The following is a 27,704-nucleotide window of genomic DNA, read 5'->3' on the forward strand; positions in this document are numbered from 1 at the left end:
CTCCGTTGGTGAGACCTGTTGTAGTTGCTCTGTAGAGTTGCCGATCGCTTCTTTACTTCACAAGCCTAAACAGCTTGTGGTCCTACTTTGAATTACTAAAGACTTCTAAAAACATTGTGCAAGACTTTTACTTACCTGCAAGAAGTGCTTCAGCTCAGCTAGACTTTTGCCCAATTAACTTTGGCCTAGTCTGCCACCCTGAATGACTCTTCTTCCCCTGTTAGTGTGTTTGGTCTTCCTTCCAGGAAGGGGTGAACTAACTTTACATTGGACGGGTCGGGAGGGCATCGAAAGTACTTACCTGCTTGAAGAATATTTGTGAGAGCTCTTGTTTTGTCCTAACAACCTTTTTCCTTTGACATATTCCCTAATCTGATCCTAAATGCAACAGGGATATACTAATGTCCCCAGCACCCTAACTATTGAAGTCACCTGAGGGTGTAGGTAGTGTCCGAGGGTCATCCCAAATGTGTACTTGCTTATTTAGAATTATTAAGAGTTTGTATTTTTGAAGTGTATTTGTGTGTTACTATTATATTGCCCCTTCTGAAGAAGGCTTACTCTAACTGTTAAATTAATAATTGTTTAATCAAGAAACCTTGTGTGCAGAGTTTATTTGAATACTTGTCACTGTGACTCACTGTGTAACTCACCTAGAGCTCACAATGACCCCTCTTGAGATAAGCCTGGCTGCTCAATCACGCTACCAACCTGTGCATTAACAAGGTTGGGAAACTATGTCACTGAATATATTTAGACGGAGTAATAGAGATTCTTACATATTATAATTGATGTATACACATAAGTACAAAAAAATTGTAAAAAGAACATCACATAAAAAACATTGTGAAGTCAACTAAAAATAAAAATTAAAATCTAATAAAATTAAACTGTAAAATAATAGTGTCAACTGCCGAAGGGTAACTGGTGATTGGAAACGTTTGCTCTGCTTCTGCAACTCCCAGCAGCTACATGGAAAACATGAAGAATATCCTAAAGTCTATGGCATGTCCCAGGATAGAGAAGTGGGTGTGGTAGAGCAGAAGCGCCCATTTGTACAAGCCTGGTTTTCCTGTGAGACAGAAAGAGAACCAAGCCAGGAGTGTACTATCATTTCCTAAGAATGCAGACTTCATGATATGGTCCACTGTATGGAAGGACAATGAAGGACCGAGAAGTACGCAAAGACGGACCTCACCAACATCCAAAATTAACAGGGCCTCATCCAAAACATGGATGACAAGTCTTAGTGCTCAAACAAATCCATGGTTCAACACCCAGCTGGGTAAAGCAGGCCATAAAATATGCACCTGCCATTAGATATTTGCGAGTGATCATTGACCCATGGCAAATAAGAAATGGTGTACTGTGTCCATTTGGAGAACTGAGAAAGCAAGTGATTTTAGATGCCAGGCTAGCCGCTTGTAAAGTGAAATTTCACACTTGCTTCAATCATTTTCTGATGAAAATAAATATTTTATTAATGCATCTTTAAGTTGCAAGCACATGGAGATGTATGGGGCCAACCTTTCTACAATTACAATGGTTTAAAGGTGAATAACTGCAAAACACTGTTTTCAAAACAAAATAATCTATACAAATAACAAAATACATAGCTGGCAATTATTCTCCTGGTGTATACTTATACAGGCATGAGCTCCAGGGGTTAGGAGAAGGGGTTCTAAATGTTACGGTCATAGAGACGATGCAAGGAAGAGTGATTCTACTCTGGAGATGCTCATGGAGCACAGAAGTATTGTTGTGATGTTTCAAGTTTGTTAGAGAAGAATGCATGTCTCACACTAACTTGTTATGCACCTCTTTGTATAGGTTTTCCACAAAGAAACACACACATTAATACTTACCTAAATTATCTGTAGGTTCATTGGCTTGTGCAGCTTTGCTTTTGGTACGCTTCTTTGCCATATCTGGGATTTAGTGTGGTTTCGGCGACAATAGCCTTTTAAGAATAATGGTAGTGCGTTATGAAAACAATGTGGTAATTTGAAAGCGATATTTAACAGAGAAATGTGCACAAGCTCAAACAAGATACAATTACTAACATTTAGAAATGAAATCAGAACTGTTCTAGGGTAGAAAAGTCAAGAACATTCTTACTTACCAAGAGCTGATGTGGTACTAATTTCAAGAAATCATGGTAGAAGGCAAAACAAAACCGTACAAAGTGCATAGAACTATTATAATCCATTTGTTTACACACATGGATATTTGAAATAGATGTCGAACAGTGCATATCAGTACAAGGAGTCACAGCCACCAAGGCTGATGGTAAAATTCTCTGTGTGGACTGTTTTCCACAACAGCATAAACAGATGTAAAAGTTGGCTCTATTTTTTTTTTATTTTTTTTTTACACACCGGTACTGTTCTGGTGCGAGTCTGCAAAATATGTACACCCACTGCCCGTTTTTCTCGTTCGCTCCAAGGTGCAGTTAAGAAACATGACCCATGACAGGAAACGCATAAAGATTAATGCGTTACATTCTTATTTCTATGCCCAACCCTTTCACAGGCTGGAACATACAAGATTGCTATGTAGCTACAGCATCGACCAGTGCAAGGTCTATTCTGTAAACAAGGCTTCAGTTGAACAGGTTAAGAACAACCTTAATTATGCACCAATCCTAACGAACACTTTACATGAACACCTGCAGGAAAAATACCATAGAAAGACTTTTCTGGAAAAGGTATTGTTACCGCAGAGAGATTAGTGATGACTCCATTGGTGTCATGGCTAAAGGCTCCTGGAAGCTGTGGTCCCGATCGAAGATCTGCCAATAACGTTCCATCACGCTGTTTCAACAGCGTGCTAGTCTTTCTTGCGGGATCATATAAGCTCAGCATCTCCGCCCGCCAGGCGCGTTGTACTTTTACTCCTCTTCGCATCGGTTGCTTCCTTGTCCGCTGCCGATTAATTCCTTACCCAGTCAGCCCTTGTGTTTTTCCCCCCTTCGCTGCCTAGGTGCACTCTACTTTCTGCCTTTTCTGGGTCGTTTCGGCTGTGGGCTTCTATCTTGCAGTTAGCGAGTCTCGCCTTGTGTCCTTTTCCCCACCGGCTACCTTGCCTGTTTCAACACTGCTTTTCAGTGCGTGCTCATTCTTTTTATTTGTTTGGAATAAGTAATTGTCAGTTCGCCGTGCTCCTTCATCCGCACGGCACCGGCGAGCCTGTGTGCGTCTCTCAGTGTGTGCGTCTCTCTCCCTCTCTCTCTCTCTGCCGCTCACTCTTACTCTTTGCTGCTTCCTCTCATTATGTACCGCCTTCTACGGCTTCCCAATTCTTTCCTCTGATGATACGCTTCTTGAAGTGTCCTCACTGCTCACCAATCCAGCCTTTCGTCCTACATCTCCACTCTTGCTTTCCCTTACTGTTTACCTTGAATCTCACACTTCTGTATGTGTCTGCCACGTACTAGCCTTGGTTTTGCTGACCAGCTTGGATCCCTTTAGTGCCCTTACCTTCTCGGACGGATCTGCACAGCCTTTTCTGCCAAGGCCTTTGAGTTACTTCTTTGGCTCTTTGAGGTTGGACACTATGCCTTTGGACTCAGCCCGTTCCTTCTAAGAATCACCCTCATCAGAACGTCATCTCTTCACAAAAATCACTTTCAGCAGTACCTGGTTTTTTTTGGTGCCTGCTGGCTTTTTCCCCCCTTTTCCTGCGCTGAGCAGGAGGGATGCCGTTCTGGTTGGTACGGTTTCTTCGGTCCTAACAGGGTAATCCTAACTCCACAGTTAATAGGTATCGGATCTGCTGCGGCCGATGGTGAGAAGACTCTCATAGACCTGTCACTAAGGAAGGACTGTATCCAGACTATAGCTTCCCTTGAGAAGTGAGCCGCTGAGTCCAGGTGACTGCATAGGACTCTGTGGTCCACCAGATCAAAGGCAGCTGAAAGATCTAGTAGGAGGAGAAGTGCTAGTTTTCCCTCGTCTCTTAATGCATCTATTTGGGCCTTTAAATCGATAAGGGCTGTCTGTGCCATGTTGTGGCCGGAAGTCAGATTGGCGAGCGCCCAGGAGTAGGTTTGCCTCAAGGAAGTTTTGAATTTGGGTGTATGCTACCTTGTCTAAGATTTTTAGTAGAAATGGCACTGTGGTGATGGGCCTGTAGTTGGTGGGTATGTTAGGGTCCAGTGTTTGTTTTTTCAGAAGAAGCAGTACCCAGGATTCCTTTAGATTACACGGGATAGTGCCAGTAGAGAATGAGGCGTTGATAAGTTTGGTAATGAAGGGTGCTAGGTCTCTAGCAGCGTCCTTGATCAGTTGTGCTGGGCATTGGTCTCCTTTGCAGTTGGATGGCTTAAGGGTAAGAATCGTTTACTCTACTTCAATAACCGAGACCTTGGAGAAGTTAAATTGAGAGTGTTCTTTGGGTTTAGGCTTCAGTGTTTTGTTCAGGGGAGTTTGAGTTTTAACTGAGAGTGAGGCCTTCTTTAGAGCTATTTTGTTTTGGAGATTGGCCACTTTATTAGTTAGTGCTAGCTGGATATTGGTACACCACGTTTTGTCTTTAATAGAGTCATCCTGTACTGCAATAGGGGTTTCCAGTTCTTTTAGGATCGAGAAGAGATCCTTCATGCTGGAATTGGCTTGTGTAATCCGGTTATAATTTTCTTGTTTGGCCATAATGATATCCTTTTTGTATTGCGTGGAGATACTTATTAGACTAGTTTTATTTTCTGAAGTGGGATGTAGCTTCCATGCGGTTTCACATTTTCTTTTCTGTAATCTTAGGTTTTTTAGGTGGGGTGTAAACCAAGAGTTAAGATGCTTTTTTGGTTTGCTGTTCCTAAGTTTTAGTGGAGCAATGATGTTGAGGGTGGTATTCATAGTATTATTGTATTCTTCCACTAGTAGGCTAGGGTCTGTATGGTCGGGTAGGGAGTTGAGATTAGGTAAGATATGTGGTAGGATGTTGTCAGCTGTAATATTTTTCTTATTTCTGGTTAAGGTGGGTATGGCGGGAGCAGGTATGAGTGCAGCAGCAGGTCTTTTCGTATTAAGAGTAAAGGAGATTAGGTGATGGTCCGTCCATATTTGTGGAGGGATGGCTGTGATGGATAGGTTGCAATTGTGACTTGCAATCCAATCGAGAGTTCTCCCTTTGGTATGGGTGGCCGTGTTCACTTTCTGAGTGAAGCCTAATTCTGTCAGGATGTTAGCTGCGGAGGTAGCCCAGTGATCATTAGTGTCATCAAACCCAAGGTTAAAATCTCCTAGCACTAGGGATTGTGAGGAATTTTTTAGCTTCTCTGAAATAATGGTGGTAATGTCTTCATTAAAGGTGCTGGTCGGGCCTGGGGGGTCTGTATAGAATATGGATGTTTAGCGTTTGGGAATTGGCTGTGGGTAGTTTAATGGATAAAGTATCGCAGGATTTTAGGTTAGGTATGGAGGTAATTCTCATAGAGAGATTAGTTTTAGCGATAATCGCTAATCCTCCTCCACGTGAAGTTGGTCTGTCCGCTCGGAGGATAGTATAATTATCTGGGACTGCTAGGGTAAGTGCTGGGCCTGCTGCGCTAGTGTGGCAGGCTGAGGATGCGATAAGGCTGGGATGGCTGAAGACACGCGGAAGCGGGCGTTGGACTAATCGTTCCACAGATTCTTTTGGGAGCCGCGCAGTAAGAAGCCTGGCTCGCAGCGGTGAAAGGAGGCGGCCAGGCTCAAACTCTGCGACATTTCTTCAGGTCAGAACGGCCTCATGAGGCGTCCGGGCATTCAGTTAAGTGTGGCCTACAAAGTGTACATGTTATTATTGCCCATATGCTTGTGTCTGAAAGGTGGTGTAAAACGTATCACTTGCTGAAGAACGCTTAGTTACACTAGTAGCCAGCGCATACTGGCTATGCCTACAGAGTCTTACTGACAGGCATTCTTGTTAAAAGCAAGAAAATGACTGGTTCCTCACTGACGAGTTGGGAGAACATGAGAGGCCAGTTAGTGGCCCTTTGAACGCACAATGCTTATTTCAGTTACATGTACTGTGCTATGTTCCTTGTTTTGTGCCATCATGCTTACACAACGTTCTGTGTAGGAAGAGTTGGTTATTGGTGTTTGTTGCATTTAAGTCATGACCTCCAACCTATGTGCGTTATGTGCTTTTGTGAGTCTACTGAATATGCAATCCTCTACGAGTTCTATGTATTAAGGTTACAGGTCCAGGGTGGAGAGTAGAATTCATGAGGTTGTAAGTCATGAGCTGGTTTTCAGGCAGCAGTTATTTGCAGTTAGGATTTTCTATGTATGCATGTTTCTTTACCCTATCTTCCCTTTGTCATTCCATCCCCTTCCTGTATTATTTATATTCAGGCGCCTGTGCCAACCATGGTGGGAGGGTCGATCTATTTGGCTTCTGTGGTTCGGGAGAGCGGATTGATAACCTCGTCCCTTATGACTTATTGACAGTAATCCTTGATTGCTGCACTGTGTGGACTCATTGACGACCCCTGACCCCACTCACCTCTGAGACTCAGTCTTAGGCACTCTCCACGATACCTTGATTGGTTTGGCTAAGCTTTCAGAAGTTCTCGGTTCACTACAACAAGGGTGGCCTCCTAATCTCGGTCCACCATGCCAGAGTTTAAAAATCCATTTTTAACAATGAAGATGACCTCTGGCGTGGAAGAAATGCTGAATTGCAGCTCCTGAGGTAAGCCCTGCCAGGCTAGATGACAGTATTTGCCAAAGACCCAAAGAATTGCCCCTCAAAGTAGCCCTGCTGGTTTACTCCATCTGGAGGTAAAGACTTAATACCCTTTAAAAATGTCTGTTGCAATAGAATCATTGTTCTTTTATAACACGCTTAATCACGGGGACCAGTTTCCTTAGCACGAGCTAGGGATTCTAACCTGTGTTGCTATGTGTTGTCTTGCTTCCAAGACAAACGCGTTGCCCCCGGGCCATTCTACCAGGCCAGCCCATACGCCAGCATTTATTTTTGTGCCGAGATGCTTGTAACATGCCTTTCAACTTGATTCCGCATTGGATGCAATCAGAAATAAACTGAAATCCAGGGGAGCCGGCAGGCGAAGCCAAACCCCTCCAAGACACCACTCATAAGGCATTCCCCTATCTGGCGCTGTCTGCCCATGGCCAGCCACCGATCCACAGTGCAGTAAGGTATGTGAATTAACTGAGAAACCAAAGGGTGCCTCATTGCTTAATTAGTCCCTTGGGAACTGTCATTCAGGTGGCCAGGGCACGGCCATCGCTATTGGATCCAAACCCCCTTGGTGGACCAGTGCGGGAGGATCACCTGGATGAGGTACCCCTGTGGACTGGGACACTCGGAGGAGAGGCGCGGTATCCCTGTTCCCATTTTCCTGTAGACCACCATCATTCCATGCACTTTCTAGGAACTTTATCTCCCAACCCCACCCCCCCTTTCCTACACACACTCTGCTGAATGGACAAAGTGCTTCAAGGAAAGAGACACACACAACCAGTCCGTTTGACATGTCCCAACATCAGGGTCAGGCAGAGTCAAGCACATTAATGACTCGCACCTGAATCCTGTAACCTTTCCCCACTGGGATGAGAAGCAGAGCATGAGAGCACCCCGGAGAGCAAGGCGAGAAGGGCAACCGAAGCGAGCAAGACCAGCAGAATGGAATGGCAGGAAATCCTGGGAAGGCGACGCTACTATAGAAGCAGAGCAGATGGCGAAGGAAAGGCCGTGGCCCTACCAGCTGCAAGGTGAAAGTCTATGCAGAATCCCAAAGGTGCAACTCCATGCCACTGCAAAACGTCACGGAGATACCTCCTTCATGTGCGGCGCAAGGACTTCAAAGGATGCTGGCCGCGCTGGGCCAAAAGCCTTGACAGAACAGAGGGTATTGATAAACTGTAGCAGCCGCTGTCGGTGAGTGAAAAGGAAGACCAGCTTGTGTGGCTGAATGAAAAGGACATTACGTTTGAAGTGCTTGTTCGGTTGTTGAGAAACCGCAAGCGAAAGCACATTGTACCAAGACTGAAGAATGCAGAGATTGTACGAGTGAGAGAAGCCAAGAAAGCAAAATAGCCAAAGTGGTCATACGAGGAGAAAGTCAAGGATACAAGCCCCCCACCCCCTCGTACAGTCGAAAGTCTTTAACAAGACATGAAAGGAACTGTAGATACCAGAAAGCCTTGGGAGATTAAGCTGGTATAAACCTTTAAACTGTAGCCAGTATTGTGGGTTGCACGTAGGATGGCAGCGTGAGAAAGAGAAGCTTGATTGTGAAAAGTAAAACGTACTTGCTACAATATAACAGAGTGGCCCAGCGAGATGCGATCGCGTATCGGAAGTCTCTGTATCGAACTGGCAAATACGTAAAAGTGAAAGCGTGTAAAATATCAAGAATGATGCTGGCAGTTTGAAGGCTTGCGCCCGATGAGGGGAGCCAGAACTGCATACAGAGGAAGGTCTGAGCCCTGAGCCCAGAGGAGGGGGGCCTGAGTGAACTGGTGAAAGTGAACCAAATATTTGTTTAAAAAGACATCAAGAGTTCCTGAATGCTATAAGCTAGTAGAACTGGTAAAGTTAACTGAACTGGGATTTGAAGGCTACAGTGAACCCGACGGCGGGATGCCAAGGGAAAGTGAATCCCACATTATGATATAGTGACTGAACAGTGGTGTAAAGACGAAGGTGAACCCAACAAAGGGTTATAACGAGAAAGCAGGGAAGAGGGGAATCACACATGGCGAGAGCTTGTGAAAAGTCTTGTGGGGCCAAACAAAAGACAATGATTCGAGGGATTCTGCCTTTTCGGAAGAAACTGCTTCCTGATGCCTATAGACTCAAGGGGTGCTCACAGCCATGCCACTGTTTCGCCTTGTCCCGTGATACAACGTGGGGAAGGGAGTGCATTAGTTCAGCAGTCATGAACTTTTTGGGCATTTCAGTTTGCATTACACTCTTTTTGTTATACATATACAGGGGGCAAAATATGGCACTGTTTAGAGTATGGAAGATTGTGGAGGGACGACTATGCCAGATGTCGGATGAAGTGAGGGACGTTAAGTGGTCTCTGAGTGGGGGTTAAGTGGTCACCAGATATGTATGAAAGGAACGAATCAGTCAAATATAAAACTATGTGTTTGAACTCTTACTCCTAAGAGCCCTTTAAGACGAGGTAGCAATACTCTGAGGCGGATGGGGATGCAGAAGTTACTCAAACACCAATAATCAGGATGACTCAGGAAGTTTGGCAAAGTGCTTTCTGTTTTAATAACAATTGTCTAAAACAGGGCATACAACAGTCATCATCCGACACCGCACAGATCGGTCTCGAAACATTTAATAAACCGTTCTTTTATAACAATTTGTCACTGACGTCATACCACGTGGCAAACTACAAAACTTATGTACCTATGGATGGCTCGCAGTGTACATCTTTGTATACATTCTATATAGCCACTGGTTATGATTGGGTACCTAAGTGAGGTAGGCATCAAAACTCAAACCCCAATAAATGGTCATCATTGTCGTCACTAAATAAACGACGATTAATTGGTTCTTCAAACTATAGGGCTCTTAATTACACAGCCCACTATCATTGGTTTGGCACCCTTGCACCCCTCTAGAATTTTCCACACACTAGCAGCATATAGTCTACTATCCGAGGTGCATGGAAGTTCGGCGTGATCATGCCTCCCCTCCAATTAACCCACTACCCATCAACACTCCTTTAGTCCGTCAGACAATTAGGCTTTTGAACTTGGCCTTTTAACTGTTGACCTTGTCTGGGTAATAAAGGGAGTATAGCTTCATTGTGTCTTCTAGTTTTGGCACGGCCTGACCCAAGCTATTTTCGGTCTCACCCATGTGACTTAAAGACCACTTTGTGCAGCATTTGATCCTATTAAATGATTAACTGTAGAAACCTTTAGTTTTTTTTCCATGCTTCTTCAAACAGAAGCGTGTTCCTTTCTCACATTCGTTGTAGCCTTCTTGACAGGCATCAGTTTCACTGTGGTATTTTCCCTTGGTTCTGGGCCCCCATCTTCTCTGAAACTTGCCATGCCATCAGCAATTTTCAACTGTGCCGCTCATCTGAAAGTCTTTCTTGTTCTTCGGGTTTCAGGCCTGCTAAAGTGCGCTGTGGAATCATCCAAGTTATATACATTCCTATGTATATACATTGGCGCATTGCCACAATCTAATTCACTACATCGCAAGCCTTATGAATACTTTTCCCTACTTGCGTTTCAGCACTGTACACGCGTAAACCGGTTTACATATTCTTCAGCGTTTCTGTAGCATGAGCATCTTCACCTCGAGCCCGAAATCTATATGTTCCATCTGTTCAACTCTTTTTAGAGAATACTGTTACGTTCCTGCTCTCCATCCAACCTCTAGATACATCAACTCTGATTTCATATGATGTCATCAGGTTCCTTTCTTTGTTTAAATGCACATTTGTTCTGGTACTTCACCCAAAAGAATACTGTGCCTCTGTGCATTTAGGTAGGGTTTCCTTAATGGATATCTTGTCTCAAAGGTTCTCTGTGGTAATGGTACACTGACTGGAACTGCACATGTCGTCATCTCAGGTTCCCAACATATAGGCAACATAGGGGCGGAGCTTGGAGTGAGGATGTACCTCTACATGTTAATGAGGTGCAGTTATGTACTTTCACTGCTGACCTATACCATTGCTTATGTCTTATTTCCTACTCTATTCGGCAGAATATGTCGAAGACGTTGAATTCTGAATTTTAATGCAGTGACAGGTATATGCTCATCTATGCTTATCTGACTGCATTCTCATTGTTGACAACATTCCTTTCACTTCTACTATGTGATGTCCATGGGTTAAGAGTGAATGCTTTTCTGCATTTTACTATTGAGAGAAGTACAAGTTGTATGTTATGTAATGTACGTTTTAATTTATATATTTTTAATTTAAATGTTTAACGTTTATGTTAAACTAGAACACATTAAATAATTAAAATATACATATTGTCCCACATCCTTTTGTTATATGGATTTGGCAATAGGTTTATTAGTAAGGGCCATTTGTTTTTGACACACCACTAGGACAGGCTTTTCTTTACTTTGATGGGCATAGGTTGCAACTCCTTATTGCTGCATTAGCACAGTACTATCGCAGAAGAGCCCGACTGTTTTAACAATATGGACTGCAAAGGTTATGACTTCTGGTAAAGGTCATTATCAAATTCACGGACATCACATTAGTAGTGGTTCCTCTCCTAGCAGCTCTAATTTCCTTGTTGCATCGATTCTTTTCTCCAGCAATGATTATATCGTATTCCTTTCTTCTGGTAGTGATCAACATATCTCATATTATACAATGTACATATTTTTTGGCTTTCTCAGATAACATTTCAAATTGTTCCCGTCATATATAGCCTTCCTAGCCATTGGTGATCCTATATAGCCTTCCTAGCCATTGGTGATCATGAAGTTATCGAAAAAAGCCATATATATCTCTCAATATTCATGGGGGACCAATTTATTCTATTTCCAGCCTGCTTTATACCACAACCACCCACAGTAGGGACTATTACTTTACTGCATATTTGGATAGAAAAACTCTTCACTACATGGTCACTTACATTTGTAGGTTGAAGACTAAGTTGGCCCACAGTTTCAAACATCAAATCTGGAAAAAATATAATCCATCCATGAGCATTTATTTCTAGCAAACCATGTATAAGGGGTATTGCTTGCATCCATTTTATCTGTATACAATTGAAGTAATCAATGTGTGTACATGAAAGATGCCATTCATTGTTAGGTTCAGTGTTCTCATCCATCTCTTGTATTATTATGGCACCTATTTGATTCGATAAGGTTATAATTAACATTTGTGGCCCCAACATCATCTCTAGTCCACTCATCAATAGTTTTCACCAAATGTTCAATGAAACAAGGAGTATGCATTGGCTGGGTTATACACAAAAATAAGAGTATTTTTTCGGCATCCCCTTTGAGTTAAAATCCAATATTGCCATCAGAAAATAAGGATAAACTCCCAAATAATCATACTCTTAAATTTAGGTGGTTCTTTGCCCCCAATATCACACCTCCGGATGGTCGGCCCAATTTAGAGTCTACAGTCTTTCTTTGAATTATTTGATATCCATCAAGCTCCAAATCATGCACCAAACAAGACTTCTGGATAGCAAATATAGCTGCACAGAGGTCACAGAGTAGACATACCAACGCTACTAGACACAAAAGAGTGGTATCCTCTTGAATTCCATGTTATCAGCGATATTCTCTTCCTAACCTGTACATTCTGCCAGTCTATACCATCACAATCTCCATTTGTCAGAGTCATGTTCTCAACTGTTTTGGTATACAAACCACTATCTTTTATATCCTTTACTATTTTATAAACCAATTTCTCAATACTTGTTGACTCCTGGCGATCATTTATTATAGTGGTCCGTTTAGGTTTTTTCATCACATGCCTTGGTGGGTCCTCTTCCAATTGGATACATTCATATCCCATATCGCTAAACAGGTGTGCCTATGACAAAATACATTTAGATACAATAGGGGATGCCAGGTGTAAAATTGCCCAATTTGCTTCACAGACAGTTTGTGGTACTTCAACCAAAGTAATCTCTTGTGACGCTATAACTTCAAGATCTGTTACTTGGTGTATACATTCTATCACATTTCTCCTATTTAGGAAGAGACATACTTTATTTAATTTTTTGCATCTGATCTCAGTAGAGCATAAAATGTCCTTTACTCCTAGAACATTAGTTATACTTCTTTGTTCGTTCGTAGGTACCCAATCAGTATCTTGAGGCTCTTGGGATCAGCTACATTAGATTCCAGTCCCACCACATCACTGTCAGCAAACGTAACCCTGTTCTTTTGCCACGGTTTTCCCTCTGTGCCACTAAGCCAGGATACTATTGTACCTGATTTACAATCCTCATTTGACTCAATAACAATTAGATTTTTTTTTTTTTTTTTTAAAAAGGTGATCATTTTCCCTTTTACCTTACTTTGGGGGAACCTCCCGGTGTGCCCATTAGTATCCTCTGCAACCAAACAGTAACTTTCTGGCAATTCAACACATTAAACTATTTTATAATTTGTTTCTGCCAAAGAAAATGACCCTCTTTTTCAAAATTCATTTTATTTAAAACACAGGTCAGCAATAAAGCATTCTCCTAGAACCAACGCAATTGAGCCCTCCCATCCTCCTGATCCCCCACAACCCCCCGCTGCAGTGAAGTTTAATTGTTTCCACGAAGTTCAAACAAAGGATGGTACCCAATTTCCTATCAGTCCCCCCGGTGGTGCTTAGGACATGTTGACCACTCCTCGTGGTGGCAGGCCCCCCCCCCTCGTCTCCCAACCCATTCCTCTCCCCAGTCATCCTCACCACGCGTATTTCTCAAAGAAAGAAAGCTACAGGCTTTCAATGTCGAACCTGGACTCGCCCAGGAGAGGAGTGAGATATTCCATATCTTAAGTGGCTCGGATCTTTAAAACCCACTCCTTTTCAACCGGCATTCATGGGTTTTTCCACAGTTGGGCCAGGCAGCATCTAGCGGAGACCATTATGATCTGAAAAATGTGAAATACTCCCTGGCAACACAACTCCTTTGTGGCCAAGTGGCTCACAGAGAAGACCACCTCGGAAACTGCGCTGCTAAATAACTCATAGCGCCGGTGCTCCTGAAGGAAGCGTTGTGGGTACCATTGCGATGCTTGGGGGAGGTCCCAATGATCGTGCAGCTGGGCAGACAAATTTGGTGTAGGGCCCTAAAACTGCAGGGGCAAGAACATCTCTACTCCCCCGAGATCCCGATTGCAGCGAATGTCTGCACAAGTAAGACAGACCTGGCCAGGACAAGGCAGTGGGAAAGGTTTGGCATCTACACCTGGGGGGACACATACAACAAAGGCACCTTCAGGGAATTTGAAACCATGGTCGAAAAAGAGGGAATACCCACTGGGCAATTTCTATGGTACCAAAAGGTCAAAGAGGTGGCTAAAATGAAATGGAGGGGATGGCCAGAGGAACCTGAAGCGGAACCATTCCTGACCCTGCTCTATAGTCTGGGGGATGGGTGGGGACTGGTGTCCAGACTTTATAGCCAACTCGCAGATAGAACCAACCCTAAGAGTAACCTGCTAAAACATTGGTGGGAGGCGGACCTGGGGATCAGAAAAGGAATGGGAGAGGGTCCTGGGTTACCCTCGGGAAGAGTCAAGAAACGCTAGATTCTGACTGCTCCAACTAAATGTCCTCTATAGGACATATATGACACCCATCAGAATGGCCAAATTCAATAGCAAAGTGAAGCCACTATGTCCTTGGTGCGGGTCGGAGGAAGCAGGCATGATGCACATGTTCTGGGGGTGCACCAAGATACAAAGTTTCTGGTCCCAGATAGAGCAAGCCTGCAGAAAGGCCGGGATAGCAAGGTACGAATGGACACCAAAAGGAGTGCCTCCTGGGGGCCTACCCAAGAATAAGCAAAATCAGACATATAATTACATTCATGGACATGGTATGTGTGCTGGCAAAGAGGTCCATTGCAATGGCATGGACATCTGCTCGGGGTCCCCAGTATGTCAAATGGCGCAAAGACCTGGAACACTGGACAGGGGCTGAAACCTGGGTGTGGGGTGATGGAATAACCAAAGATGGTGGGGATGCAAGCCCTGCATACAAGGCCTGGAAAGCGCTCACCTGGGACATGTTTCACCCATCGGATGATAAACCGCCGTGAGCTAATTAGCCCACCCTGGCAGCAGCAGGGTCTGGGCATCAGCTAGACCTTAAAACAAAACAGCCCGGCCCGCAGTACTAAGGCCCCGACCCTCAATGGACACCATATAAACTGATACATACACTCGCGAGAAGAAATAAGCATCTTTTATGAACATGCACGGAAGTGAAGACAGTTTGTTAATTTAAAAGTTATTTGTTGTTATTAACCCATTCCAAGTACATATATGATTATGATCTGAAAAATGTGCCCCTGTTCCGGCTCCTCTTCCGTTCCTACACCAAAAAGGAGAGGCCATGGCAAAAACTCCATCTGAATCCCATCCACCCCTTTTATCCAGGACAAAACCTGCCTCCAGTACACCTGGACTCTTGGGCAACCCTACCACATATGGATATAATCCCCCTTTTCCCAGCGGCACTTCCAGCAGTGTGGCTCATATCCCTCCCTCATTCGAGCAATCATCGTTGGCGGGTAATGCCATCTATGCAGCAGCTTTAGGGCCTGGTGTATACCCCCTTGAGTGAGGTCGTGGAGCGGCGAGTTCTACTGCACATCTGTACCCATAAAGTGTCCTCAATGTTCCTACCTAGATCCTGTCCCCATTTGATTCCATTATACAATCTGGCTATGAGCCCCGTGCATCCCCTCTGTGTGATCAGTAATGTCGAAGCTCGTCAGCTCCCTCCTTAGGTTTTCACTCCATCGGCCCTCTGTCAGGACCCACTTCAGTTGCAAGAATTGGAAAGGCGACAATTTGTGGAGTCCCAGGGCTTCCTCCATCCTACTCAAGGAGATCAATGTGTCCCCTTCCCACAGTTCTCCCGCCCTACTTAGTCCAGCCTCATACCAGGGCTGGAAGCCAATGGGTCTTCAATCCCGTCCCTCATTGGGGGGGCCCAAATACAGCTCAGAGGTGATGGCCACGTTGCTAGCCATCTATTGTCCCCCACCCTCCCTCCATATGGACCACAGGACCTCCAAAACTGGGTGATACAGCACTCTCTTCGGGATACAGGCTCTGGGGACCCACAGTCATTCATCTAGTATGACCGGAGCCAATACTGCGTTGTCCATCACCCCCCATTGCTTGCCCGAGAGTGGATCGAGGTGATCCACTAGGACCCAGAGCTGGGTCATTATGATATGTCGCTAGGTCAGGGAACCTCAGTCCCCCCCCCTTCTCCTTCGGCAGGATCAATGTCCTTTAGGCAACCCTGTGGCAGGCCCCTTCCCAGAGAAATCCCTTCATAGCCACCTTCACCTCAGCAAAAGACGACGCAGGGATCCGTAAGGGTAACATCTGAAATAAGAACAGGAATTTGGGGAGCACCACCATCTTTATATAATTTAAACGTGCCATCCACGACAGCCCTGATCTTGACCATCTCTCCATGTCTCGTTTTATCGTTGACCATATAGGGGTAACATTTCTAGGAAAAAGGTCCTCGAAGCGCTCCTTCACCAGGATCCCAAGGTAGTGAAAGGCATCTTCCTGTACCCTAAACGGTAACCCCGCAATGTACACCTTCTCCCGATCAGACAGCCCCCCCACCGAATAAACCACAGACTTTCCCAGATTAACTTTAAACGCTGATAACTTCCAGCAAGTGGGGGAACAGAGTGAGACGGTCTGGTACTATAGAGTAGGGAGTCATCAGCAAAAAGACTAATCTTACTGTCAACCTTACCCACCGTGACACCTCGGATTCCCTTTGTTATCCCTCACCGCTGCCGCCCACGGCTCCATGGCCAGTACATAGATCAGCGTGGCGAGTGGGCACCTCTGGGGTTTGCCCTGCTCTGGGTGGGGGTGGGGGCGGGGCAGGGGGGAAGGCCTGTGATTCGGTCCCATTGACCACCACCATGGCGGTCGGCTTTGAGTATATGCCCGTCATCCTGCCGGTCCACCTGGGGCCCATCCCCAGGGAATGCGAATACCTCCCCCATAAAGGTCCAGCTCACCCGGCGAAAGCCTTCTCACCATCCAGGGCCAGCAAGAGTACCCCCCTCTTCATTCACCACCAGAGCATTAAGGACATTAAGCGTCTATTGCATGTTATCCGCTCCCTGCCTGTGTAATACAAAGCCTGCCTGGTCAGGGTGGGTCAATCGAGGGAGGCAAGATTTCAAGCGGGATGCAAGGATTCTGGCAAAGATCTTGGGGTCAACGTTGAGAGGGAGATAGGCCTGTATGAAGCACAATTATCTAGATCCTTCCTCGGTTTCGGTATAACTGCTATTAGGGCCTGAAGAAACGTCAGCGGTATCGTGTCATCCCCAACTATGGAAGGGAATAATTTAGCCAGGTTGCCGCCAGTGGGGCTTGGTATTGCTTATAAAAGTCGGCCGTGAATCCATCGTCCCCAGGGGCTTTCCCCGTTTTCAATCTTTGGATTGCCCTAATATCTCTTCCCAGGTCATCTCCCTTGCAAGGGGCTTTGTAAGCTTTGGGAGGTGTCACTCGGCCAGGTACCGCCGGACTCCCCCCCCCCCCCCCACTTCCTGCCATCTATAGTAGGCTGCAAAGCAGGTCAAAATATCCCCCCCCCCCGTCATGACACATCCCTCATTATCCTGTACTCCTAGTCTCACTTCCACCCTACAGACTCTAATCCTATTTGCCATGAGAGGCCCTACCTTGTCACCCCTTTCGCAAAACCTCTGCCGGTTGAACCTCTTCTTTAACACCTCCCCTATCAGTACCGTGTGGAGTTCCTGCCTCTTGTCACTCATCTCACCCAGGAGCCCTGCCCTGTCTGCATCCTGTTGGGTCAGCTGGGACCTGCGGGCCTTCAAGGTGGTGATCAGGGGGACTGCAATCGCCAAGGCAAACTGAGTTCAGGCCGCGATTGAGATTGACCTACATAAAGTAGAAAGTAAACTAGAGGCCATGAATGATCGGGGGGGCCTAACTAGCGGGAAGGCTCGAGAGGCCGTTGCACTGCAGCATAAGCGCTTAGAACACTGGGATAGGTTAGGCATGGCAGCACACCGAAGGGGACAAACCAGGAACCTTACTGGACTGGTTATACAAAAGTGAAACCGAGCGAAGCATGATCCATGCTATCGCAGCAAGGAATGGGGAGATCTGTGTGACGCAACCGGACATAAACAAATGCTTTTATGATTTTTATAAGATGTTATATGAGGAAACGTCAGAATTCCATGAGTCGGAGATAGATGAAGACTTAGCGTTGATAGATCTTCCAAAGGTAGATGAGGTGGTAGACAATCTCGAGGTTCCCATAACCAGAAAGGAGTTGAAACACACTATAAGCGGGTTGACGACGGATAAGGCGCCAAGCGTGGCCGGACTACCCAACAAGTTCTATAAATAATTCTTGTCAGAGATCGCTCCCTCGCTGTTGGTAATGCTAAATGAATCACTTGATAAAGGCATTTTGCCGGGAGTCAATCATTGTCCCATTATTGAAGCCCACCAAACTTGACACCAAATGTGGTTCTTACAGACCCCTCTCGCTGCTCAATCACGATGGGAGGATACCGACAGCTCTGTTGGCTAATAGGTTGAAGCTAGTAATTCACAAACTTATACACCCGGATCAGTCAAGTTATGTCAAACAGGAATATTACGTGCAATTTAAGACGATTACATCATGTCATTGATCATACCCAAGACAGACCCCCGGGCTCATGGCAGTAACCTCGCTGGATGCAGTTAAGGCATTCGACTTGGGTTAGATGGCCATGGCTGCTGGCAATGTTGAAAGGGTTTGGTTTTGGCCCTACATATATTAAATGGGTTAAGCTGCTATTCAACAACTCCGTGGCAAGAGTCAAGGCGGGTACCACTATATCGGAACAATGGGGATTAAGCAAAGTTACTAGACAGGGCCTTCCATGGTCTCCTGCGTTATTCATATTGGCCTTAGAGCCACTAGCGGTATATTTACGGAAAGAATAATAATGCGGGCATTAAAATACAGGGTTGCACACACACTTGATCTCCCTGTATGCGGAAGATATGCCTCTCTACCTACACCACCCGGAGGCCAACCTACAATATATACTGGATGTGTTTGAGCGCTATGCAGACCTTTCAGGGATTACAATAAAAGCACAGAAGTCATGTCTATTCCCCTTGCAGGGTACATGAAGAAAGCCTGGAGCGCCTTTTACCAGAGTTACCAATTAAATGGGAAAAGGACACAGTCAGATACCTAGGTGTAGACATTTTCCACGACCCTAAAGCAGAACACGCACAAAACACGTTCAAGGCAGTGAATAAAATAGAGAATTCCATGAAATTCTGGGCTAAGCTGCCGCTTTCATTAATGGAAGGGCGGCATTGTTAAAAATGGTGGCGCTTCCGAGGCTGCTCCACTATTTTTCGAATGTTCCATAGAATATCCCCAAAGCCGTCTTTAGGGCATTGCACACTACTTGCCAGAGCTTTCTGTGGCACAACTCGTGATACAAAATAATGTTGTAGAAATTACAAAGACCATATGAACAGGGAGGGATAAAAGTGCTGGATTTTGGGGGATATTTTGTGGCGTGACAACTTCAGTTTGTCACGTACTGGCTGTCAGACGTACGGACCCAGGATACTGAGACTGAGTTACTACAACCAGCATGCACCTCTTTCTTTTTTGAAGGAGATGGTGTAGATCTCAGTACTTCAGGATCTCAAGGCCCCACTGTTGTTGAGGCTATGCAAAACGATTTGCATAGAGACTGCTGCTTCCTGGGCAAAGATACAGCCTACTCATCCCAAATCCCGCTGGTGACGCTTAAGAGGGAAGATACACAACTCGCGTTGAAGGTTAGGAAACACTGGAAGCCTAGACGTGTGGGGACATTAAAAGAGGGGTCACCGATGACCTTTAATACAGTCACCGGAGTTAGGAGTACAGGAAGGACAGCACATAACCTTTGCCTCACTTCTCCATAGAATAAAATTACCATGGCCTGGATCAGATAGAATACTGTCAGAAGATTAAACGATAGAAACACTAACAAATCTCCGAAGGGGGACATGCAATATCGAGACTATACAAGGTATTAATGGCAAGGCCAGATAGCAATCTAATACAGGCCAGGCGAAGCAGGTCTGCAGGAGCAGTTACCGGATGCAGCATGGGGTATCACAGGAAAGTGTCCAGGAATGCGAGGCTACCGTTGATTCAATGATATGTCACTCACAGAGCATATTTAACTCTGAAGAAAATTGCAAAAAGCAACACAACAGGCTTGTCTGAAATGTGGCCTGACCAACGCAAACCTGGTCCCTATGTTCTGGGCCTGCACAGAGATTTGCCAATACTGGTAGGGAGTGGCCCGGATCCTGACTAAGGTTGGCCTGTCACCTGACTCGGTCTCCCCCAAGGTGTGCCTGCTAGGAACCTTCCCAAGACCAAAGCATGCAAAACATATCAGTACATCGAGACCTGGCATACATTTTGGTGAAGCGTAGGATAGCAATGAGGTGGAAAGCACGCAACAGACCAGTGATAGGCGTGTGGTTGAGGGACCTCCAGAAGGATCCTGTCGAGGCCAAGAGGAACAAAACTTAAATTTAACGGCTTGGAAACATGTGTTTGAACTGACAACAATACAATGTATCATTGGATGTTTGTATAATGTCTGTAAACTATGTTGTGGAAAATTAATTTAAAAAAAAACAAACAAGCTTGGCCCCGCCTCCCCAACTCTGTCTTTCACCCGGGAGGTTTGCTGGCATCCTTGAAACACTATGCAGTCTTCTTGTCTGGGATTTTAGCCTTCTCTGTGCATCCTTCACAGCTCTTCGGAGGCAACTACCTCCTGCAAGGATTTCCTGAGTTTCTCCACCCTTTGCTTTCGTCCGTCTATTGTTTGTTCTGCTCCAATAGATTCGCCTTCGCCCCGGAAGTTCTTCTCCTTCTCGTGTTCCACCTTGCCAAAGTGTGTCTCTATGTTCCACCTTTTATCTGTGTGGCGAGAGCTAATGGATCAGATGCATGTAATTAAAGTCAAGTGCCTGACTTTGCCCAAGCCGATTAGCAGGACATGTCCAATGAGATGTGTAAGGGACCTCTTTACTCTCAGTCGCCCTCTTCCTCTGCCCAGTGTTTATGTAGAAAAGGGCAGGGTTGGGACGTTGGAGGGTAATATAAAATAAGATGTGTCATGGGTTAAAATAAGATGTGTCATGGGTACGGGAAAGAGGGGAATACTGCGTCTCACCATCGGTTGTCTCACACGCACTCCCTGAAGACCCCTCACCAAGGTGATCCTCCCACACTGGTCTACCCCCAGGGTCTGGATCCAAAGGCGATGGCCGTGCCCTGGCCACCTGAGAGTTTAAGGTAATAAACTGCCAATTTATGGCCAATATTATTTGTAGGAAGAACAAAGGAGCGTAACTTTTATGTCCAGCACAATCTGTAGCATGCAAAGGTGAATTGCAGGTTTGTTAACCTATATAGTTAGAGCACAGGCTTCCCAGTTCAAACAGTCTCAGTAGAGGGTCCAAACAGCCTACCAGCACTCAAAGGTGCACTCATGGCTGTTTTTCAAGATTTCGGCGACAAAAAGGGAGTGTGGCTTCACGTTTAAGGTAATATACTGTCAATATATGTCCAATAGTATCTCAAAAAGAGCTGTAGCTTTTCCTAAAAGGCGCAGTGTTCTGCTCAGTCGTTTTAGAAGTTCAGTTTATATTACAACGACTCCTTACTGCTGCATTAGCACAGTACGATCGCAGAAGAGCCCGACTATTTTAACAATATTGACCGCAAAAGGTTATGAGTTCTGGTAAAGATCTGTGTCAAATTCACAGACAACGTCAATAGCATACCCATATGCAAACTATGGACACTGCAGCAAGAATTATTGACGTTTTTTGCATTCTGCCGTCTGTCTTTATCCTTCTTGCTCTACAAAAGGCTGCATTGTATTACTCACACTTTGAAGAGTATGCCAACACAACCCCTGTTCCTGTTGTCAATAAAGCTATTCCTGAGCAGATTACAAGCTCTGCCCGTGAAGCAAAAAGAAGGTGAAGCGCGAACACTAACTTTGAGCATGTAAATGCGTATTTAGCTTCTTCGGCCTACGTCACCAATAATATGTAATACCAGCACATGACAAAGGTGGGGACAGAAACCACAAAGGAAAGCTGCTATGTGCGGCTCTCTCATTCCCCTATGCCAGGAGTACCTCCAGGACATTCATAGCAACAGAATTTCCAGCAGCTAGAGCCCAATGCCTTATGCACTTAGCACTCTGCACCACGAGAGGCCAATTTCTAGGAAAATGGACCACACTGATGGATGTCACAAAAGATGTTCCCGTGTGTACAGGCGTGTTATAAATGACTTCTCATATAATATGAATGTAGCTACATTAAGACTCAAGCAATAATGAACGATTACTGGAGCTCAGACAAAATGATACAGTAGATACTGGACGGCCCAAACATAAGGGAAAGTAGCAACCCAAAAGGAATTACAGTGCCGAAAAACATGGATAAAGGAAACAGGAGGAATGCCAGGTTGATGGGAGAGATCTCAGTTAGTGCATGGACAGGTGTTCATGGGAGAAAGATAGATGAAGGGGATGATGAGGTGCAAAGTGCAGGCACTCCTGACTGTTCCAGCAGAAGTGGTACAGAAGGAAATTGATGACTGCCTAGAAGATTGGGCGACAAGTTACAAGCTGCTCACAAGGGTTCAGAATGAAGCAGGCGGTCTTTACAAACGTGAGGAAGGAAAAGCCTATTCATTCAAGGCAGACAGACCATCATTCCCATCCAACTGAAGGCAGGATGATACACAAGTAATACCAGGTTGAAAGCTTAATGTTCTGTCTCAAGGCCTAGAGGATCGGAGATGGTGATTTGTTAGGTACAAGCAGCACCTCTGTGGCTGTTGCCACCACCTTGAGTAGTTCATAACGGGCTGGTAACCTTCCAAGGCTGAGAAGTCCCTTGCTGACCAATCCCTATTCTCCTTCCGCGCTAACTCACACTTTGTTGCATGGCCCAATGACAACACACTAACCTGACATATCTGGAGTTGCAACATTTAGGCGGTAGTCACCAGAAACAGTTTACCCATTAGGGGTACTTACCATGTATACATCCCATATGTAGTCTACCTCACTAACCAATCTCATGTTTGCTTAGGTTTGGGCAATCTATTTTGGGAACGTCACAACACCTTAAAAGACCGCCCCCCCCCCCGACATGATAACAAGCCTAAACAAGCCTAATATAAGACTGTTTTTCTCATCCCATGCGGCCTGTAGCCAGTGAAACAATGACAAATGTAGATGGCTGCCGTTTTCACATCTCATGTAGGGCTGTAGACCATTGATAGCCGAAGAATGGTCGTCAAACATACAGCACACGTTTTACACAGAGGGTTAGTGTGCACGCTTGCTGGAAGAATCTTTCTTTGCCTCACCAAGATCCAGGAAGTGGTGCTTTCCCGTTCTGGCAGATGAGCAAACCACAAACGGTAAATAGCTTCCTGTTTTAATTACACACCAGTAGGTGCGAGCATTGACTTCACACTGTTAAGTGTTATATCTGATAAGGATTCAAGAACAGGAAATTGACAGACATGAACAGAAGCGTTGCGCACATCTGCAAGGTCAAGTAACAACAAGTAAGAGAATTTTTTCTTCGCAAACCCAAGGACCATAAAGTACAGTGGAAGCATTCACTGAACGGGTACAAAGCTCTCACTGAGAGGTGCTAAAACCCACTTAAGGGAGTTGTATATGGGAGACCGTACTCAACGAGCACTGTGACACGCTCAGCTCTACACTTTACTCTTCCAGAGAGCGGATATGACGCACTCACAAAGGCAGGGAAACCATGTTCCTTCTTACATATCAGGCTCGGGCAAAAGGGGGAGACAAAAAGGCAACAGCAGCTGACTTGCCTGTGCATGGAGGCTGCAGGGGCTACAGAGGAGTGCAGAGCAGAGGAGTCCTGAGCAGAGCAGCAGCAGGAAAGAGACAGCCGGGCCTAGCTAAGCAGAACTCGCAAACCCTCCCCAGAAGGTGCCGTTTCAGTTGAAGCACATTCTGCTCTAAACGTGAGTGAGGGGTGGGGACTAGCTGAGTGGATTTAGACTGATGGCGTGCAGTAGTGTGTAGCATAGCTTCCTCAGACAAAGGTTACACATGCTGATAAAACTAAAACCACCACTTCTATCATGTATCTATTCAAACATGCTCTTTGCCAATATGGCAATCTTTTTCATAGGTGTGATATTATGTTATATCTGCTTTTGCGTTAGCTTGTTTAATGAAAATAAGAGCCTGCAAAAGCTAGAGGGTCATATTAAAATACATTAACATGTTAACTCCTTTGTCAAGTGTATAATTCAGAGTACTGTGGCAGAGTGGTATCTGTTTGATTCCAAGAACTTTACATTTCCTGGCTGTATATGTTCAATCATGTGGGTAAGCACACAAACCTAGGCAGGCCTGTTTTTTTGCGCCGAGAGACGCCCTAGTGTGAATGTTGACATGAAATGACTGATGATCACAGGTCTATTTTCACAGCCTCAAACGAGTGGAGACAAGAGGCTCATGGTCATGCCTAACTCGTAGGCAATCAAGTCACCCCGACAAGCCTAAGAGCGATGAGGAAATATTGGATAATTGCTTTTTGTCCATAACTTGACCCCCGTTTTTGGAAGCTTTCAATAAACAGCAAGATGTGTCATATTTTTGGACTCTTACGTTTTTGAGTGCCGGGGATTTCCCCTGGCCCAGTTCCTCTTGCTCGTTATTGGGAGATTACAAATCCCTTGCATTTGTATTTATTTTATTTATAGAGAGCACCACGCCCTTGGGCATTCGGGCACGTAATTTAGTTACAACATGTTAAGGCAAACGGAACATTACAAAATTACACTTTAAGTTTACAAATTACACTTTAAAAATTACACTTTACATTACAGTTATATACATAATGCAGTTGCCGGGTGAGCAGAAGATCATAACCTATGTACATGAAATGAGGTAGGTGGCTAGCGCATGGGGGGTGGTTGGCTCGTAGATGATGGGTCTTGGGCAGTTAGCCAAGCATTGACCATGTTTTTGAATCTGTGGAAGGAGGGTTCAGCTCTAAGCAAGTTACGGAGCGAATTCCAAAGTTTAGCCGCCATTACAGGGAAGCTGGCTCCGCCTGATCTTTGAAGGTTGAAGCATGGTATAGAAAGGCAGTTGGTCTGAGCAGTTCTGCTGAGTCTGTTAGTGTTGTGGAGGGCAGATCTGTTGGCTAAGTAGCAGGGTGCTTGGTTGGAAAGGCACTTGTGAGTGAGGGCAAGTGTTTTCAGTGTGATTCGTTGAGGGACCGATAGCCAGCGTAGATTAGGTCTGGCGTCTGAAATGTGTTGGTTCCTAGGGATGTTGAGTGCTGCTCTAATGGCATTATTTTGGATGATTTGTAGCTTAAGGTTACATCGGTTGGTGCCCAAATAAAGGGAATTGCAATACATTTTTGACAACACGAGCATCCTGGCAAGTGTGACACAATTAGCTGGAGATAGGAAGGGGCGGATGGCTGTAATGAGCTTACAAGTGTATGCCGCTGAAGAGGAGACTGCGTTGGTTTGTCTGACCAAGGAGAGAGTAGAGTTTATGTAAATCCCTAGCGTTTTAGTGTCCGTAGAGGCATTGATTGTGTTACCGTCGATGATTAAGGATTGTAACACAGGGGCCAGTTTGGATAGTTTTTGAGGAGAGCCGAGAATAAGGAGCTCTGTCTTATCGTCATTCAGACAGAGTCCGTGCTGCGCCATCCAGGCTTGGATGACTTGGTAGATGGCATTCACAGAGAGAGAGTCGGAGGCGTAATCTCCTGAGATTGGAATGAGTATCTCGGTGTCGTCAGCATAATTGGTATATGTGACACCCAGATAGTCCAAAATATCAAATAGTGGTTTTGTGAACACGTTGTACAACGTGGGAGAGACACAAGAACCTTGTGGTAACCCGCAGGTGACGGGTGAGGCGGCTGCTGCTAGGGTGGGAAAGAGACACGCATCGATCTGTTGCCCAGGAATGAACTGATCCAGGCAGTGGCTTTATCGGAAAAATGAGCAGCTAGTTTAAGGTGTCGACACAGTATTTGATGATTGAGGAGATCAAAAGCTGCAGAGAGATCGAGAAGAAGTAGTAAAGCAAGTTTACCCTTGTCTCTTAAATCTTCGATCTGAGATTTGAGGTTGATGAGGGCAGTTTCGGTTCCGTGTCGCGGCCGAAACCCAGATTGCCTTAGACCCAGGAGTTTATTAGATTCGAGGTAGTCTTGAATCTGTAGCTATGCAGCTCGGTCAAGACTTTAGTAGGAACGGCACCGTGGAGATGGGCCTGTAGTTCGTAGGTATATTGGCATCCAAAGAGGTTTTTTTATTTTTTTTAGGAGCGGGATAACCCAGGCATCCTTCAAATTGTCCGGTACAACCCCTGTACTGAAGGAGGAGTGGAGTGTGGTAATGAAGGGAGCTAGCTCGTGGGCAGCTTCCTTGATGATGGGCGCTGGGCAGAGGTCCCCTTGGCAGTTGGAGGGTTTAAGGCTATTGATAATATTTTCCACTTCAGTGATAGGTAGGGGTGAGAAGATTAACGCAGTCAAATAATCTGGGATAGAGTTGTTTACAGTTGGGAGAGAGTTAGGTTGCAAGCTAGATTGTAGATTAGTCTGTTTATCGTTAATTGAGAGCGTTTTGGATATGTGTTATAGATATCTGGGTATAGACAGGAGGTGACTACCCCTTGACTACATTTGTATCTACTCATACCTTCTGGACAAGCCAGACCAATCAATGTAGCATTGGCGGCAGTCAAGACTAGGTCTCAGGAGGGGTGAGGGCAACTGAAAGACCGCAATGAGCACACAGAGTAAAGGACACTTACAAATCACTCCCAGTCAGGTGTATATATATTAAAAATACAAATACATTTATTGAAGGATTTTGAGTTTCAACACAATAGTTATTAACAGTAACACTTTTAAACCAACACAATCCTACTAAAATACATATATACACACACAAGACCAAGGGGCCTAAAGGTGTAATGCACAAAATGGGTCCACCTCCTAGAAAGGGAAGGAATACGGCAGTGCAAATAGTCTTTAGGCAGTTCGGCAACAAACCTAACTGAAAGGCAGTCCAGTCCCTACGATGAAAGGAGCCTAGTGCTCAAATGTACTTGCAATGCTGGCACACGCGATAGTGCAGATGGGCAAAAAAGGGTCTTTTGTAGGGACAGTAGCAACTCAGGAAGGTGGGTGAGGTGATGCAGAATAGGTTCCGACTATTCGTGGAGGGTCTCCCCGTGAGGACAGGGCAGGTTCCAAGAGTTGGGAATAGTTCGCTAGTTCGCACTAGCAGTGGAAAGGAGAGGGGCCCCTCGTGCGTAAAAATGGATGAATGCGCAAGGGGCCACTGATAAGGGTTGCAATTACTCACCGACCCCCGGCGCACTCCGGACCAAACTTCGGCAGGCGAGTCCACTTCGGTTGCAGGTTCAAATGAGGCGATCTCGCGGCTCTACGGCTTTCAGCAACAAAGTTACAGCGTTGATTCCCAAATGGGACAGTGGCGATTTCTCCGCTCCTGGTGGATGGATCAGGCCAGTTTCACTGTAGCAGGCTTCAGGGCACAGGGGGTCACAGCTGCAATGCACTTATAAAGTTTATCACCACAGCTGGGTGACACGCTAACCACGTGTACTCCGGTTCGGGCGCTCTCTTTACACCCGACCTGGGAATGCCAAGTGTACGAAATTCGGTGTGAGAGTTTCATGAACACAGAGCTTGCGATGTACCAAGTTTCAAGGGTCTCCTCGAAACAACGGCAGTATCAGAGCAAAGGTCCTATGCAAGCTGGTCAGCCCACTGGATGGCCCAGGGACACTTCCAAAAAGGCTTACTTGCAGGGTTTGATGATGGTGCTGAGAATAGTTGGTCCCACTATTCCAATGGGTCGAAGC

The 27,704-nt window shown here is 45.4% G+C and overlaps 1 protein-coding gene across 2 annotated transcripts in view; it reads right to left on the minus strand.

The window, feature by feature from the left end:
• Nucleotides 1-27,704, minus strand: part of USP16 (ubiquitin specific peptidase 16) — a 1,134,075-nt gene that overhangs the window by 1,081,024 nt on the left and 25,347 nt on the right. For both annotated transcript variants that reach the window (XM_069636367.1, XM_069636368.1), the window contains exon 2: nt 1,866-1,960. In XM_069636367.1, the coding sequence (XP_069492468.1) occupies nt 1,866-1,926 (61 nt within the window). In that variant the 5' untranslated portion in view covers nt 1,927-1,960. The remainder of the gene's footprint in view (nt 1-1,865; nt 1,961-27,704) is intronic.

Source organism: Ambystoma mexicanum, chromosome 7p (genome assembly GCF_040938575.1).
Source record: "Ambystoma mexicanum isolate Mex_15411 chromosome 7p, UKY_AmexF1_1, whole genome shotgun sequence".
NCBI lineage: Eukaryota > Metazoa > Chordata > Amphibia > Caudata > Ambystomatidae > Ambystoma > Ambystoma mexicanum.